This window comes from Bombina bombina, chromosome 7, assembly GCF_027579735.1.
Source record: "Bombina bombina isolate aBomBom1 chromosome 7, aBomBom1.pri, whole genome shotgun sequence".
Lineage (NCBI taxonomy): Eukaryota > Metazoa > Chordata > Amphibia > Anura > Bombinatoridae > Bombina > Bombina bombina.
The window spans coordinates 619241864-619262922 of NC_069505.1; the positions used below are offsets into that span (position 1 = coordinate 619241864).

Here is a 21059-nt window from a genome sequence, read left to right on the forward strand (position 1 = left end):
AACAGCTTGTGTAATGAGACTGGGGTGGGCTACCTACAGAATATCACACAACTAATGAATATACTGTTTATATAACAGCTTGTGTAATGAGACTGGGGGTGGGCTACCTATAGAATATCACACAACTAATGAATATACTGTTTATATAACAGCTTGTGTAATGAGACTGGGGGTGGGCTACCTACAGAATATCACACAACTAATGAATATACTGTTTATATAAACAGCTTGTGTAATGAGACTGGGGGTGGGCTACCTACAGAATATCACACAACTAATGAATATACTGTTTATATAACAGCTTGTGTAATGAGACTGGGGGTGGGCTACCTACAGAATATCACACAACTAATGAATATACTGTTTATATAAACAGCTTGTGTAATGAGACTGGGGGTGGGCTACCTACAGAATATCACAACTAATGAATATACAGTTTATATAACAGCTTGTGTAATGAGACTGGGGGTGGGCTACCTACAGGAATATCACACAACTAATGAATATACTGTTTATATAACAGCTTGTGTAATGAGACTGGGGGTGGGCTACCTACAGAATATCACACAACTAATGAATATACTGTTTATTATAACAGCTTGTGTAATGAGACTGGGGGTGGGCTACCTACAGAATATCACACAACTAATGAATATACTGTTTATATAACAGCTTGTGTAATGAGACTGGGGGTGGGCTACCTACAGAATATCACACAACTCTGAATATACTGTTTATATAAACAGCTTGTGTAATGAGACTGGGGGTGGGCTACCTACAGAATATCACACAACTAATGAATATACTGTTTATATAACAGCTTGTGTAATGAGACTGGGGGTGGGCTACCTACAGAATATCACACAACTAATGAATATACTGTTTATATAAACAGCTTGTGTAATGAGACTGGGGGTGGGCTACCTACAGAATATCACACAACTAATGAATATACTGTTTATATAAACAGCTTGTGTAATGAGACTGGGGGTGGGCTACCTACAGAATATCACACAACTAATGAATATACTGTTTATATAACAGCTTGTGTAATGAGACTGGGGGTGGGCTACCTACAGAATATCACACAACTAATGAATATACTGTTTATATAACAGCTTGTGTAATGAGACTGGGGGTGGGCTACCTACAGAATATCACACAACTAATGAATATACTGTTTATATAAACAGCTTGTGTAATGAGACTGGGGGTGGGCTACCTACAGAATATCACACAACTAATGAATATACTGTTTATAAAACAGCTTGTGTAATGAGACTGGGGGTGGGCTACCTACAGAATATCACACAACTAATGAATATACTGTTTATATAACAGCTTGTGTAATGAGACTGGGGGTGGGCTACCTACAGAATATCACACAACTAATGAATATATGTTTATATAAACAGCTTGTGTAATGAGACTGGGGGTGGGCTACCTACAGAATATCACACAACTAATGAATATACTGTTTATATAAACAGCTTGTGTAATGAGACTGGGGGTGGGCTACCTACAGAATATCACACAACTAATGAATATACTGTTTATATAAACAGCTTGTGTAATGAGACTGGGGGTGGGCTACCTACAGAATATCACACAACTAATGAATATACTGTTTATATAAACAGCTTGTGTAATGAGACTGGGGGTGGGCTACCTACAGAATATCACACAACTAATGAATATACTGTTTATATAACAGCTTGTGTAATGAGACTGGGGGTGGGCCTACCTACAGAATATCACACAACTAATGAATATACTGTTTATATAACAGCTTGTGTATGAGACTGGGGGTGGGCTACCTACAGAATATCACACAACTAATGAATATAACTGTTTATATAACAGCTTGTGTAATGAGACTGGGGGTGGGCTACCTACAGAATATCACACAACTAATGAATATACTGTATATATAACAGCTTGTGTAATGAGACTGGGGGTGGGCTACCTACTAGATACTCACACAACTAATGAATATACTGTTAATATAACAGCTTGTGTAATAGAGACTGGGGGTGGGCTACCTACAGAATATCACACAACTAATCGAATATACTGTTTATATAAACAGCTTGTGTAATGAGGATGGGGTGGGTACCTACAGAATATCACACAACTAATGAATATACTGTTTATATAAACAGCTTGTGTCATGAGACTGGGGGTGGGCTACTACAGAATTCACACAACTAATGAATATTCTGTTTATATAAACAGCTTGTGTAATGAGACTGGGGGTGGGCTTACTACAGAATATCACACAACTAATGAATATACTGTTTATATAAACAGCTTGTGTAATGAGACTGGGGGTGGGCTACCTACAGAATATCACACAACTAATGAATATACTGTTTATATAAACAGCTTGTGTAATGAGACTGGGGGTGGGCTACCTACAGAATATCACACAACTAATGAATATACTGTTTATATAAACAGCTTGTGTAATGAGACTGGGGGTGGGCTACCTACAGAATATCACACAACTAATGAATATACTGTTTATATAACAGCTTGTGTAATGAGACTGGGGGTGGGCTACCTACAGAATATCACACAACTAATGAATATACTGTTTATATAAACAGCTTGTGTAATAAGACTGGGGGTGGGCTACCTACAGAATATCACACAACTAATGAATATACTGTTTATATAAACAGCTTGTGTAATAAGACTGGGGGTGGGCTACCTACAGAATATCACACAACTAATGAATATACTGTTTATATAAACAGCTTGTGTAATAAGACTGGGGGTGGGCTACCTACAGAATATCACACAACTAATGAATATACTGTTTATATAACAGCTTGTGTAATGAGACTGGGGGTGGGCTACCTACAGAATATCACAACTAATGAATATACTGTTTATATAAACAGCTTGTGTAATGAGACTGGGGGTGGGCTACCTACAGAATATCACACAACTAATGAATATACTGTTTATATAACAGCTTGTGTTAATGAGAATGGGGGTGGGCTACCTAAGTAATATCACACAATCTAATGAAATACTGTTCTATATAACAGCTTGTGTAATGAGACTGGGGGTGGGCTACCTACAGAATATCACACAACCTAATGAATATAGCTGTTTATATAAACAGCTTGTGTAATGAGACTGGGGGTGGGCTACCTACAGAATATCACACAACTAATGAATATACTGTTTATATAAAAGCTTGTGTAATGAGACTGGGGGTGGGCTACCTACAGAATATCACACAACTAATGCAATATACTGTTTATATAAACAGCTTGCTGTAATGAGACTGGGGGTGGGCTACCTACAGAATATCACACAACTAATGAATATACTGTTTATATAAACAGCTTGTGTAATGAGACTGGGGGTGGGCTACCTACAGAATATCACACAACTAATGAATATACTGTTTATATAAACAGCTTGTGTAATGAGACTGGGGGTGGGCTACCTACAGAATATCACACAACTAATGAATATACTGTTTATATAAACAGCTTGTGTAATGAGACTGGGGGTGGGCTACCTACAGAATATCACACAACTAATGAATATACTGTTTATATAAACAGCTTGTGTAATGAGACTGGGGGTGGGCTACCTACAGAATATCACACAACTAATGAATATACTGTTTATATAACAGCTTGTGTAATGAGACTGGGGGTGGGCTACCTACAGAATATCACACAACTAATGAATATACTGTTTATATAAACAGCTTGTGTAATGAGACTGGGGGTGGGCTACCTACAGAATATCACACAACTAATGAATATACTGTTTATATAAACAGCTTGTGTAATGAGACTGGGGGTGGGCTACCTACAGAATATCACACAACTAATGAATATACTGTTTATATAACAGCTTGTGTAATGAGACTGGGGGTGGGCTACCTACAGAATATCACACAACTAATGAATATACTGTTTATATAACAGCTTGTGTAATGAGACTGGGGGTGGGCTACCTACAGAATATCACACAACTAATGAATATACTGTTTATATAAACAGCTTGTGTAATGAGACTGGGGGTGGGCTACCTACAGAATATCACACAACTAATGAATATACTGTTTATATAAACAGCTTGTGTAATGAGACTGGGGGTGGGCTACCTACAGAATATCACACAACTAATGAATATACTGTTTATATAAACAGCTTGTGTAATGAGACTGGGGGTGGGCTACCTACAGAATATCACACAACTAATGAATATACTGTTTATATAACAGCTTGTGTAATGAGACTGGGGGTGGGCTACCTACAGAATATCACACAACTAATGAATATACTGTTTATATAACAGCTTGTGTAATGAGACTGGGGGTGGGCTACCTACAGAATATCACACAACTAATGAATATACTGTTTATATAACAGCTTGTGTAATGAGACTGGGGGTGGGCTACCTACAGAATATCACACAACTAATGAATATACTGTTTATATAAACAGCTTGTGTAATGAGACTGGGGGTGGGCTACCTACAGAATATCACACAACTAATGAATATACTGTTTATATAACAGCTTGTGTAATGAGACTGGGGGTGGGCTACCTACAGAATATCACACAACTAATGAATATACTGTTTATATAACAGCTTGTGTAATGAGACTGGGGGTGGGCTACCTACAGAATATCACACAACTAATGAATATACTGTTTATATAAACAGCTTGTGTAATGAGACTGGGGGTGGGCTACCTACAGAATATCACACAACTAATGAATATACTGTTTATATAAACAGCTTGTGTAATGAGACTGGGGGTGGGCTACCTACAGAATATCACACAACTAATGAATATACTGTTTATATAACAGCTTGTGTAATGAGACTGGGGGTGGGCTACCTACAGAATATCACACAACTAATGAATATACTGTTTATATAACAGCTTGTGTAATGAGACTGGGGGTGGGCTACCTACAGAATATCACAACTAATGAATATACTGTTTATATAACAGCTTGTGTAATGAGACTGGGGGTGGGCTACCTACAGAATATCACACAACTAATGAATATACTGTTTATATAAACAGCTTGTGTAATGAGACTGGGGGTGGGCTACCTACAGAATATCATACAACTAATGAATATACTGTTTATATAACAGCTTGTGTAATGAGACTGGGGGTGGGCTACCTACAGAATATCACAACTAATGAATATACTGTTTATATAAACAGCTTGTGTAATGAGACTGGGGGTGGGCTACCTACAGAATATCACACAACTAATGAATATACTGTTTATATAACAGCTTGTGTAATGAGACCTGGGGGTGGGCTACCTACAGAATATCACACACAGCTAATGAATATACTGTTTATATAAACAGCTTGTGTAATGAGACTGGGGGTGGGCTACCTACAGTAATATCACACAACTAATGAATATACTGTTTATATAACAGCTTGTGTAATGAGACTCGGGGGGTGGGCTACCTACAGAATATCACACAGACTAATGAATAATACTGTTTATATAAACAGCTTGTGTAATGAGACTGGGGGGTGGGCTACCTACAGAATATCACACAACTAATGAATATACTGTTTATATAACAGCTTGTGTAATGAGACTGGGGGGGTGGGCTACCTACAGATATCACACAACTAATGAATATACTGTTTATATAAACAAGCTTGTGTAATGAGACTGGGGGTGGCTACCTACAGAATATCACACAACTAATGAATATACCTGTTTATATAACAGCTTGTGTAATGAGACTGGGGGTGGGCCTACCCTACTGAATATCACACAACTAATGAATATACTGTTTATATAACAGCTTGTGTAATGAGACTGGGGGTGGGCTACCTACAGAATATCACACAACTAATGAATATACTGTTTATATAAACAGCTTGTGTAATGAGACTGGGGGTGGGCTACCTACAGAATATCACACAACTAATGAATATACTGTTTAAATAACAGCTTGTGTAATGAGACTGGGGGTGGGCTACCTACAGAATATCACACAACTAATGAATATACTGTTTATATAAACAGCTTGTGTAATGAGACTGGGGGTGGGCTACCTACAGAATATCACACAACTAATGAATATACTGTTTATATAAACAGCTTGTGTAATGAGACTGGGGGTGGGCTACCTACAGAATATCACACAACTAATGAATATACTGTTTATATAAACAGCTTGTGTAATGAGACTGGGGGTGGGCTACCTACAGAATATCACACAACTAATGAATATACTGTTTATATAAACAGCTTGTGTAATGAGACTGGGGGTGGGCTACCTACAGAATATCACACAACTAATGAATATACTGTTTATATAACAGCTTGTGTAATGAGACTGGGGGTGGGCTACCTACAGAATATCACACAACTAATGAATATACTGTTTATATAACAGCTTGTGTAATGAGACTGGGGGTGGGCTACCTACAGAATATCACACAACTAATGAATATACTGTTTATATAACAGCTTGTGTAATGAGACTGGGGGTGGGCTACCTACAGAATATCACACAACTAATGAATATACTGTTTATATAACAGCTTGTGTAATGAGACTGGGGGTGGGCTACCTACAGAATATCACACAACTAATGAATATACTGTTTATATAACAGCTTGTGTAATGAGACTGGGGGTGGGCTACCTACAGAATATCACACAACTAATGAATATACTGTTTATATAACAGCTTGTGTAATGAGACTGGGGGTGGGCTACCTACAGAATATCACACAACTAATGAATATACTGTTTATATAAACAGCTTGTGTAATGAGACTGGGGGTGGGCTACCTACAGAATATCACACAACTAATGAATATACTGTTTATATAACAGCTTGTGTAATGAGACTGGGGGTGGGCTACCTACAGAATATCACACAACTAATGAATATACTGTTTATATAACAGCTTGTGTAATGAGACTGGGGGTGGGCTACCTACAGAATATCACACAACTAATGAATATACTGTTTATATAACAGCTTGTGTAATGAGACTAGGGGGTGGGCTACCTACAGAATATCACACAACTAATGAATATACTGTTTATATAACAGCTTGTGTAATGAGACTGGGGGTGGGCTACCTACAGAATATCACACAACTAATGAATATACTGTTTATATAACAGCTTGTGTAATGAGACTGGGGGTGGGCTACCTACAGAATATCACACAGCTAATGAATATACTGTTTATATAACAGCTTGTGTAATGAGACTGGGGGTGGGCTACCTACAGAATATCACACAACTAATGAATATACTGTTTATATAACAGCTTGTGTAATGAGACTGGGGGTGGGCTACCTACAGAATATCACACAACTAATGAATATACTGTTTATATAAACAGCTTGTGTAATGAGACTGGGGGTGGGCTACCTACAGAATATCACACAACTAATGAATATACTGTTTATATAACAGCTTGTGTAATGAGACTGGGGGTGGGCTACCTACAGAATATCACACAACTAATGAATATACTGTTTATATAAACAGCTTGTGTAATGAGACTGGGGGTGGGCTACCTACAGAATATCACACAACTAATGAATATACTGTTTATATAAACAGCTTGTGTAATGAGACTGGGGGTGGGCTACCTACAGAATATCACACAACTAATGAATATACTGTTTATATAAACAGCTTGTGTAATGAGACTGGGGGTGGGCTACCTACAGAATATCACACAACTAATGAATATACTGTTTATATAAACAGCTTGTGTAATGAGACTGGGGGTGGGCTACCTACAGAATATCACACAACTAATGAATATACTGTTTATATAACAGCTTGTGTAATGAGACTGGGGGTGGGCTACCTACAGAATATCACACAACTAATGAATATACTGTTTATATAAACAGCTTGTGTAATGAGACTGGGGGTGGGCTACCTACAGAATATCACACAGCTAATGAATATACTGTTTATATAAACAGCTTGTGTAATGAGACTGGGGGTGGGCTACCTACAGAATATCACACAACTAATGAATATACTGTTTATATAACAGCTTGTGTAATAAGACTGGGGGTGGGCTACCTACAGAATATCACAACTAATGAATATACTGTTTATATAAACAGCTTGTGTAATGAGACTGGGGGTGGGCTACCTACAGAATATCACTACTAATGAATATACTGTTTATATAACAGCTTGTGTAATGAGACTGGGGGTGGGCTACGTACAGAATATCACACAACTAATGAATATACTGTTTATATAACAGCTTGTGTAATGAGACTGGGGGTGGGCTACCTACAGAATATCACACAACTAATGAATATACTGTTTATATAACAGCTTGTGTAATGAGACTGGGGGTGGGCTACCTACAGAATATCACACAACTAATGAATATACTGTTTATATAAGCAGCTTGTGTAATGAGACTGAGGGTGGGCTACCTACAGAATATCACACAACTAATGAATATACTGTTTATATAAACAGCTTGTGTAATGAGACTGGGGGTGGGCTACCTACAGAATATCACACAGCTAATGAATATACTGTTTATATAAACAGCTTGTGTAATGAGACTGGGGGTGGGCTACCTACAGAATATCACACAGCTAATGAATATACTGTTTATATAACAGCTTGTGTAATGAGACTGGGGGTGGGCTACCTACAGAATATCACACAACTAATGAATATACTGTTTATATAAACAGCTTGTGTAATGAGACTGGGGGTGGGCTACCTACAGAATATCACACAACTAATGAATATACTGTTTATATAACAGCTTGTGTAATGAGACTGGGGGTGGGCTACCTACAGAATATCACAACTAATGAATATACTGTTTATATAACAGCTTGTGTAATGAGACTGGGGGTGGGCTACCTACAGAATATCACACAACTAATGAATATACTGTTTATATAAACAGCTTGTGTAATGAGACTGGGGGTGGGGCTACCTACAGAATATCACACAACTAATGAATATACTGTTTATATAACAGCTTGTGTAATGAGACTGGGGGTGGGCTACCTACAGAATATCACACAACTAATGAATATACTGTTTATATAAACAGCTTGTGTAATGAGACTGGGGGTGGGCTACCTACAGAATATCACACAACTAATGAATATACTGTTTATATAACAGCTTGTGTAATGAGACTGGGGGTGGGCTACCTACAGAATATCACACAACTAATGAATATACTGTTTATATAACAGCTTGTGTAATGAGACTGGGGGTGGGCTACCTACAGAATATCACACAACTAATGAATATACTGTTTATATAACAGCTTGTGTAATGAGACTGGGGGTGGGCTACCTACAGAATATCACACAACTAATGAATATACTGTTTATATAAACAGCTTGTGTAATGAGACTGGGGGTGGGCTACCTACAGAATATCACACAACTAATGAATATACTGTTTATATAACAGCTTGTGTAATGAGACTGGGGGTGGGCTACCTACAGAATATCACACAACTAATGAATATACTGTTTATATAAACAGCTTGTGTTAATGAGCCGGGGGGGTGGGCTACCTACAGAATATCACACAACTAATGAATATACTGTTTATATAACAGCTTGTGTAATGAGACTGGGGGGTGGGCTACCTACAGAATATCACACAACTAATGAATATACTGTTTATATAACAGCTTGTGTAATGAGACTGGGGGTGGGCTACCTACAGAATATCACACAACTAATGAATATACTGTTTATATAAACAGCTTGTGTAATGAGACTGGAGGTGGGCTACCTACAGAATATCACACAACTAATGAATATACTGTTTATATAAACAGCTTGTGTAATGAGACTGGGGGTGGGCTACCTACAGAATATCACACAACTAATGAATATACTGTTTATATAAACAGCTTGTGTAATGAGACTGGGGGTGGGCTACCTACAGAATATCACACAACTAATGAATATACTGTTTATATAAACAGCTTGTGTAATGAGACTGGGGGTGGGCTACCTACAGAATATCACACAACTAATGAATATACTGTTTATATAACAGCTTGTGTAATGAGACTGGGGGTGGGCTACCTACAGAATATCACACAACTAATGAATATACTGTTTATATAAACAGCTTGTGTAATGAGACTGGGGGTGGGCTACCTACAGAATATCACACAACTAATGAATATACTGTTTATATAACAGCTTGTGTAATGAGACTGGGGGTGGGCTACCTACAGAATATCACACAACTAATGAATATACTGTTTATATAACAGCTTGTGTAATGAGACTGGGGGTGGGCTACCTACAGAATATCACACAACTAATGAATATACTGTTTATATAACAGCTTGTGTAATGAGACTGGGGGTGGGCTACCTACAGAATATCACACAACTAATGAATATACTGTTTATATAAACAGCTTGTGTAATGAGACTGGGGGTGGGCTACCTACAGAATATCACACAACTAATGACTATACTGTTTATATAACAGCTTGTGTAATGAGACTGGGGGTGGGCTACCTACAGAATATCACACAACTAATGAATATACTGTTTATATAACAGCTTGTGTAATGAGACTGGGGGTGGGCTACCTACAGAATATCACACAACTAATGAATATACTGTTTATATAAACAGCTTGTGTAATGAGACTGGGGGTGGGCTACCTACAGAATATCACACAACTAATGAATATACTGTTTATATAACAGCTTGTGTAATGAGACTGGGGGTGGGCTACCTACAGAATATCACACAACTAATGAATATACTGTTTATATAACAGCTTGTGTAATGAGACTGGGGGTGGGCTACCTACAGAATATCACACAACCAATGAATATACTGTTTATATAAACAGCTTGTGTAATGAGACTGGGGGTGGGCTACCTACAGAATATCACACAACTAATGAATATACTGTTTATATAACAGCTTGTGTAATGAGACTGGGGGTGGGCTACCTACAGAATATCACACAACTAATGAATATACTGTTTATATAAACAGCTTGTGTAATGAGACTGGGGGTGGGCTACCTACAGAATATCACACAACTAATGAATATACTGTTTATATAAACAGCTTGTGTAATGAGACTGGGGGTGGGCTACCTACCAGAATATCACACAACTAATGAATATACTGTTTATATAAACAGCTTGTGTAATGAGACTGGGGGTGGGCTACCTACAGAATATCACACAACTAATGAATATACTGTTTATATAAACAGCTTGTGTAATGAGACTGGGGGTGGGCTACCTACAGAATATCACACAACTAATGAATATACTGTTTATATAAACAGCTTGTGTAATGAGACTGGGGGTGGGCTACCTACAGAATATCACACAGCTAATGAATATACTGTTTATATAAACAGCTTGTGTAATGAGACTGGGGTGGGCTACCTACAGAATATCACACAACTAATGAATATACTGTTTATATAACAGCTTGTGTAATGAGACTGGGGGTGGGCTACCTACAGAATATCACACAACTAATGAATATACTGTTTATATAACAGCTTGTGTAATGAGACTGGGGGTGGGCTACCTACAGAATATCACAACTAATGAAATATACTGTTTATATAACAGCTTGTGTAATGAGACTGGGGGTGGGCTACCTACATAATATCACACAACTATGAATATACTGTTTATATAAACAGCTTGTGTAATGAGACTGGGGGTGGGCTACCTACAGAATATCACACAACTAATGAATATACTGTTTATATAACAGCTTGTGTAATGAGACTGGGGGTGGGCTACCTACAGAATATCACACAACTAATGAATATACTGTTTATATAACAGCTTGTGTAATGAGACTGGGGGTGGGCTACCTACAGAATATCACACAACTAATGAATATACTGTTTATATAACAGCTTGTGTAATGAGACTGGGGGTGGGCTACCTACAGAATATCACACAACTAATGAATATACTGTTTATATAACAGCTTGTGTAATGAGACTGGGGGTGGGCTACCTACAGAATATCACACAACTAATGAACTATACTGTTTATATAACAGCTTGTGTAATGAGACTGGGGGTGGGCTACCTACAGAATATCACACAACTAATGAATATACTGTTTATATAACAGCTTGTGTAATGAGACTGGGGGTGGGCTACCTACAGAATATCACACAACTAATGAATATACTGTTTATATAACAGCTTGTGTAATGAGACTGGGGGTGGGCTACCTACAGAATATCACACAACTAATGAATATACTGTTTATATAACAGCTTGTGTAATGAGACTGGGGGTGGGCTACCTACAGAATATCACACAACTAATGAATATACTGTTTATATAAACAGCTTGTGTAATGAGACTGGGGGTGGGCTACCTACAGAATATCACACAACTAATGAATATACTGTTTATATAACAGCTTGTGTAATGAGACTGGGGGTGGGCTACCTACAGAATATCACACAACTAATGAATATACTGTTTATATAACAGCTTGTGTAATGAGACTGGGGGTGGGCTACCTACAGAATATCACACAACTAATGAATATACTGTTTATATAAACAGCTTGTGTAATGAGACTGGGGGTGGGCTACCTACAGAATATCACACAACTAATGAATATACTGTTTATATAACAGCTTGTGTAATGAGACTGGGGGTGGGCTACCTACAGAATATCACACAACTAATGAATATACTGTTTATATAAACAGCTTGTGTAATGAGACTGGGGGTGGGCTACCTACAGAATATCACACAACTAATGAATATACTGTTTATATAAACAGCTTGTGTAATGAGACTGGGGGTGGGCTACCTACAGAATATCACACAACTAATGAATATACTGTTTATATAACAGCTTGTGTAATGAGACTGGGGGTGGGCTACCTACAGAATATCACACAACTAATGAATATACTGTTTATATAAACAGCTTGTGTAATGAGACTGGGGGTGGGCTACCTACAGAATATCACACAACTAATGAATATACTGTTTATATAACAGCTTGTGTAATGAGACTGGGGGTGGGCTACCTACAGAATATCACACAACTAATGAATATACTGTTTATATAAACAGCTTGTGTAATGAGACTGGGGGTGGGCTACCTACAGAATATCACACAAACTAATGAATATACTGTTTATATAAACAGCTTGTGTAATGAGACTGGGGGTGGGCTACCTACAGAATATCACACAACTAATGAATATACTGTTTATATAACAGCTTGTGTAATGAGACTGGGGGTGGGCTACCTACAGAATATCACACAACTAATGAATATACTGTTTATATAACAGCTTGTGTAATGAGACTGGGGGTGGGCTACCTACAGAATATCACACAACTAATGAATATACTGTTTATATAAACAGCTTGTGTAATGAGACTGGGGGTGGGCTACCTACAGAATATCACACAACTAATGAATATACTGTTTATATAAACAGCTTGTGTAATGAGACTGGGGGTGGGCTACCTACAGAATATCACACAACTAATGAATATACTGTTTATATAAACAGCTTGTGTAATGAGACTGGGGGTGGGCTACCTACAGAATATCACACAACTAATGAATATACTGTTTATATAAACAGCTTGTGTAATGAGACTGGGGGTGGGCTACCTACAGAATATCACACAACTAATGAATATACTGTTTATATAACAGCTTGTGTAATGAGACTGGGGGTGGGCTACCTACAGAATATCACACAACTAATGAATATACTGTTTATATAAACAGCTTGTGTAATGAGACTGGAGGTGGGCTACCTACAGAATATCACACAACTAATGAATATACTGTTTATATAAACAGCTTGTGTAATGAGACTGGGGGTGGGCTACCTACAGAATATCACACAACTAATGAATATACTGTTTATATAAACAGCTTGTGTAATGAGACTGGGGGTGGGCTACCTACAGAATATCACACAACTAATGAATATACTGTTTATATAACAGCTTGTGTAATGAGACTGGGGGTGGGCTACCTACAGAATATCACACAACTAATGAATATACTGTTTATATAAACAGCTTGTGTAATGAGACTGGGGGGTGGGCTACCTACAGAATATCACACAACTAATGAATATACTGTTTATATAACAGCTTGTGTAATGAGACTGGAGGGTGGGCTACCTACAGAATATCACACAACTAATGAATATACTGTTTATATAACAGCTTGTGTAATGAGACTGGGGGTGGGCTACCTACAGAATATCACACAACTAATGAATATACTGTTTATATAACAGCTTGTGTAATGAGACTGGGGGTGGGCTACCTACAGAATATCACACAACTAATGAATATACTGTTTATATAACAGCTTGTGTAATGAGACTGGGGGTGGGCTACCTACAGAATATCACACAACTAATGAATATACTGTTTATATAAACAGCTTGTGTAATGAGACTGGGGGTGGGCTACCTACAGAATATCACACAACTAATGAATATACTGTTTATATAACAGCTTGTGTAATGAGACTGGGGGTGGGCTACCTACAGAATATCACACAACTAATGAATATACTGTTTATATAAACAGCTTGTGTAATGAGACTGGGGGTGGGCTACCTACAGAATATCACACAACTAATGAATATACTGTTTATATAACAGCTTGTGTAATGAGACTGGGGGTGGGCTACCTACAGAATATCACACAACTAATGAATATACTGTTTATATAACAGCTTGTGTAATGAGACTGGGGGTGGGCTACCTACAGAATATCACACAACTAATGAATATACTGTTTATATAACAGCTTGTGTAATGAGACTGGGGGTGGGCTACCTACAGAATATCACACAACTAATGAATATACTGGTTTATATAACAGCTTGTGTAATGAGACTGGGGGTGGGCTACCTACAGAATATCACACAACTAATGAATATACTGTTTATATAACAGCTTGTGTAATGAGACTGGGGGTGGGCTACCTACAGAATATCACACAACTAATGAATATACTGTTTATATAACAGCTTGTGTAATGAGACTGGGGGTGGGCTACCTACAGAATATCACACAACTAATGAATATACTGTTATATAACAGCTTGTGTAATGAGACTGGGGGTGGGCTACCTACAGAATATCACACAACTAATGAATATACTGTTTATATAACAGCTTGTGTAATGAGACTGGGGGTGGGCTACCTACAGAATATCACACAACTAATGAATATACTGTTTATATAACAGCTTGTGTAATGAGACTGGGGGTGGGCTACCTACAGAATATCACACAACTAATGAATATACTGTTTATATAAACAGCTTGTGTAATGAGACTGGGGTTGGGCTACCTACAGAATATCACACAACTAATGAATATACTGTTTATATAACAGCTTGTGTAATGAGACTGGGGGTGGGCTACCTACAGAATATCACACAACTAATGAATATACTGTTTATATAAACAGCTTGTGTAATGAGACTGGGGGTGGGCTACCTACAGAATATCACACAACTAATGAATATACTGTTTATATAACAGCTTGTGTAATGAGACTGGGGGTGGGCTACCTACAGAATATCACACAACTAATGAATATACTGTTTATATAAACAGCTTGTGTAATGAGACTGGGGGTGGGCTACCTACAGAATATCACACAACTAATGAATATACTGTTTATATAACAGCTTGTGTAATGAGACTGGGGGTGGGCTACCTACAGAATATCACACAACTAATGAATATACTGTTTATATAACAGCTTGTGTAATGAGACTGGGGGTGGGCTACCTACAGAATATCACACAACTAATGAATATACTGTTTATATAACAGCTTGTGTAATGAGACTGGGGGTGGGCTACCTACAGAATATCACACAACTAATGAATATACTGTTTATATAACAGCTTGTGTAATGAGACTGGGGGTGGGCTACCTACAGAATATCACACAACTAATGAATATACTGTTTATATAACAGCTTGTGTAATGAGACTGGGGGTGGGCTACCTACAGAATATCACACAACTAATGAATATACTGTTTATATAACAGCTTGTGTAATGAGACTGGGGGTGGGCTACCTACAGAATATCACACAACTAATGAATATACTGTTTATATAAACAGCTTGTGTAATGAGACTGGGGGTGGGCTACCTACAGAATATCACACAGCTAATGAATATACTGTTTATATAACAGCTTGTGTAATGAGACTGGGGGTGGGCTACCTACAGAATATCACACAACTAATGAATATACTGTTTATATAAACAGCTTGTGTAATGAGACTGGGGGTGGGCTACCTACAGAATATCACACAACTAATGAATATACTGTTTATATAAACAGCTTGTGTAATGAGACATGGGGGGTGGGCTACCTACAGAATATCACACCATAGCTAATGAATATACTGTTTATATAACAGCTTGTGTTAATGAGACTGGGGTGGCTACCTACACGAATAGCCACACAACTAATGAATATACTTGTTTATAGTAACAGATGTGTAATGAGACTGGGGGTGTGGCTACCTACAGATTATCACACAACTAATGAATATACTGTTTATATAACAGCTTGTGTAATGAGACTGGCGGTGGGCGTACCTACAGAATATCACCACAACTAATTGAATAAACTGTTTATATAAACAGCTTGTGTAATGAGACTGGGGGTGGCTACCTACAGAATCTCACACTAGCTAATGAAATATACTGTTTCATATAACAGCTTGTGTAATGAGACTGGGGGTGGGCTACCTACAGAATATCACACAACTAATGAATATATACTGTTTATAAAACAGCTTGTGTAATGAGACTGGGGGTGGGCTACCTACAGGAATATCACACAAGCTAATGAATATACTGTTTATATAAACAGCTTGTGTAATGAGACTGGGGGGTGGGCTACCTACAGAATATCACACAACTAATGAATATACTGTTTATATAACAGCTTGTGTAATGAGACTGGGGGTGGGCTACCTACAGAATATCACACAGCTAATGAATATACTGTTTATATAACAGCTTGTGTAATGAGACTGGGGGTGGGCTACCTACAGAATATCACAACTAATGAATATACTGTTTATATAACAGCTTGTGTAATGAGACTGGGGTGGGCTACCTACAGAATATCACACAACTAATGAATATACTGTTTATATAACAGCTTGTGTAATGAGACTGGGGGTGGGCTACCTACAGAATATCACACAACTAATGAATATACTGTTTATATAAACAGCTTGTGTAATGAGACTGGGGGTGGGCTACCTACAGAATATCACACAACTAATGAATATACTGTTTATATAAACAGCTTGTGTAATGAGACTGGGGGTGGGCTACCTACAGAATATCACACAGCTAATGAATATACTGTTTATATAAACAGCTTGTGTAATGAGACTGGGGGTGGGCTACCTACAGAATCACACAACTAATGAATATACTGTTTATATAAACAGCTTGTGTAATGAGACTGGGGGTGGGCTACCTACAGAATCACACAACTAATGAATATACTGTTTATATAACAGATTGTGTAATAAGACTGGGGGTGGGCTACCTACAGAATATCACACAACTAATGAATATACTGTTTATATAAACAGCTTGTGTAATGAGACTGGGGGTGGGCTACCTACAGAATATCACACAGCTAATGAATATACTGTTTATATAACAGCTTGTGTAATGAGACTGGGGGTGGGCTACCTACAGAATATCACACAGCTAATGAATATACTGTTTATATAACAGCTTGTGTAATGAGACTGGGGGTGGGCTACCTACAGAATATCACAGCTAATGAATATACTGTTTATATAACAGCTTGTGTAATGAGACTGGGGGTGGGCTACCTACAGAATATCACACAACTAATGAATATACTGTTTATATAAACAGCTTGTGTAATGAGACTGGGGGTGGGCTACCTACAGAATATCACACAACTAATGAATATACTGTTTATATAACAGCTTGTGTAATGAGACTGGGGGTGGGCTACCTACAGAATATCACACAGCTAATGAATATACTGTTTATATAAACAGCTTGTGTAATAAGACTGGGGGTGGGCTACCTACAGAATATCACACAACTAATGAATATACTGTTTATATAACAGCTTGTGTAATGAGACTGGGGGTGGGCTACCTACAGAATATCACACAACTAATGAATATACTGTTTATATAACAGCTTGTGTAATGAGACTGGGGGTGGGCTACCTACAGAATATCACACAACTAATGAATATACTGTTTATATAACAGCTTGTGTAATGAGACTGGGGGTGGGCTACCTACAGAATATCACACAACTAATGAATATACTGTTTATATAAACAGCTTGTGTAATGAGACTGGGGGTGGGCTACCTACAGAATATCACACAACTAATGAATATACTGTTTATATAAACAGCTTGTGTAATGAGACTGGGGGTGGGCTACCTACAGAATATCACACAACTAATGAATATACTGTTTATATAAACAGCTTGTGTAATGAGACTGGGGGTGGGCTACCTACAGAATATCACACAACTAATGAATATACTGTTTACATAAACAGCTTGTGTAATGAGACTGGGGGGTGGGCTACCTACAGAATATCACACAACTAATGAATATACTGTTTATATAACAGCTTGTGTAATGAGACTGGGGGTGGGCTACCTACAGAATATCACACAACTAATGAATATACTGTTTATATAACAGCTTGTGTAATGAGACTGGGGGTGGGCTACCTACAGAATATCACACAGCTAATGAATATACTGTTTATATAAACAGCTTGTGTAATAAGACTGGGGGTGGGCTACCTACAGAATATCACACAACTAATGAATATACTGTTTATATAACAGCTTGTGTAATGAGACTGGGGGTGGGCTACCTACAGAATATCACACAACTAATGAGTATACTGTTTATATAACAGCTTGTGTAATGAGACTGGGGGTGGGCTACCTACAGAATATCACACAACTAATGAATATACTGTTTATATAAACAGCTTGTGTAATGAGACTGGGGGTGGGCTACCTACAGAATATCACACAGCTAATGAATATACTGTTTATATAAACAGCTTGTGTAATGAGACTGGGGGTGGGCTACCTACAGAATATCACACAACTAATGAATATACTGTTTATATAACAGCTTGTGTAATGAGACTGGGGGTGGGCTACGTACAGAATATCACAACTAATGAATATACTGTTTATATACACTGCTTGTGTAGAACCCACGGGTCTCATATTAATAAGCTGGTTGGTCCGGTCCTTTAGTGATTCATGACAATGATGTTTTATAGTTGAGTAAATAAAGGTAAATGATTTTCTTTCAGGAGTCGGATAGATAATACAATTTAAACATCCTACAATTTACTTATTTTATAACATTTGCTTTATTCTCTTGTTATTCTTTGTTGAAAGAGCAGCAATGCACTGCTGGGAGCTAGCTGAGCGCATCTGGTGAGCCAATAACAAGAGACACATGTTCAGCCACCTCTCAGCCCTTTAGTCTATATACGTATGCTTTTCAACAAAGGATACCAAAAGAACAAAGCAAGATTGATCATAAAATGAAATTGTAAAGTTGTTTAAAATCACAAGTTCTATCTGAATCGAGAACCTTTTGTTTGGCCTCTACTGACCCTTTTTAAGGTCGTTAGGATTAAAGAGGAACATTTGGTTGATGAATCCTTTTTTTTGTCAATTTTAGGATGATACCGAGTTTGATGATATTGCAGTTTATTTTTCTAAAGAGGAGTGGGACAGTTTAGATGATGAACAGAAGGAACTTTACATGGATGTGATGATGGAGAATTACTGGAACCTCCGGTCTCTGGGTATGACTTGTTTTCTATACAGTTTACAGTAAACGTACATTCTACTGAAATTCCTATTCTTATTATGTATAGAATGCGGCACTTAATTACTGATATATAATGTGCATAAATAAACGTGTGCGCAGACCTTTTGTAATGTGACAGTTAATTTACTAATATATACTGTGCATATATAAACATTTATTGTGTGCGCAGACCTTTTGTAATGCAGCACTTAATTACTGATATATACTGTGCATATATAAACATTGCGTGTGCAGACCTTATGTAATGTAGCACTTAATTACTGATATATACTGTGCATATATAAACATTTATTGTGTGCGCAGACCTTTTGTAATGCAGCACTTAATTACTGATATATACTGTGCATATATAAACATTTATAGTGTGTGCAGACCTTATGTAATGTGACATATAATTACTGATATATACTGTGCATAAATAAACATTTATTGTGTGCGCAGACCTTTTGTAATGCAGCACATAATTACTGATATATACTGTGCATATATAAACATTTATTGTGTGCGCAGACCTTATGTAATGTAGCACTTAATTACTGATATATACTGTGCATATATAAACATTTGTGTGTGCAGACCTTATGTAATGCAGCACTTAATTACTGATATATACTGTGCATATATAAACATTTATTGTGTGTGCAGACCTTTTGTAATGTTGTGCTTAATTACTGATATATACTGTGCATATATAAACATGTGTGTGTGCAGACCTTATGTAATGCAGCACTTAATTACTGATATATACTGTGCATATATAAACATTTGTGTGTGCAGACCTTATGTAATGCAGCACTTAATTACTGATATATACTGTGCATATATAAACATTTATTGTGTGTGCAGACCTTATGTAATGCAGCACTTAATTACTGATATATAATGTGCATATATAAACATTTATTGTGTGTGCAGACCTTATGTAATGCAGTACTTAATTACTGATATATACTGTGCATATATAAACATGTATTGTGTGTGCAGACCTTATGTAATGTGACACTTAATTACTGATATATACTGTACATATATAAACATGTATTGTGTGTGCAGACCTTATGTAATGCAGCACTTAATTACTGATATATACTGTGCATATATAAACATTT

General features: G+C 37.3%; 1 protein-coding gene across 4 annotated transcripts in view; it reads left to right on the forward strand.

Annotated features, from left to right (window-relative positions):
* LOC128635617 (zinc finger protein 862) overlaps window positions 1–21059 on the forward strand; it is a 57274-nt gene that overhangs the window by 16860 nt on the left and 19355 nt on the right. For 3 of the 4 annotated variants that reach the window (XM_053688681.1, XM_053688683.1, XM_053688682.1), the window contains exon 4: window positions 19798–19924. In XM_053688681.1, the coding sequence (XP_053544656.1) occupies window positions 19798–19924 (127 nt within the window). Of the gene's footprint in view, window positions 1–19797; window positions 19925–21059 lie in introns of those variants that run through there. The other variant, XM_053688684.1, reaches the window with a different exon arrangement.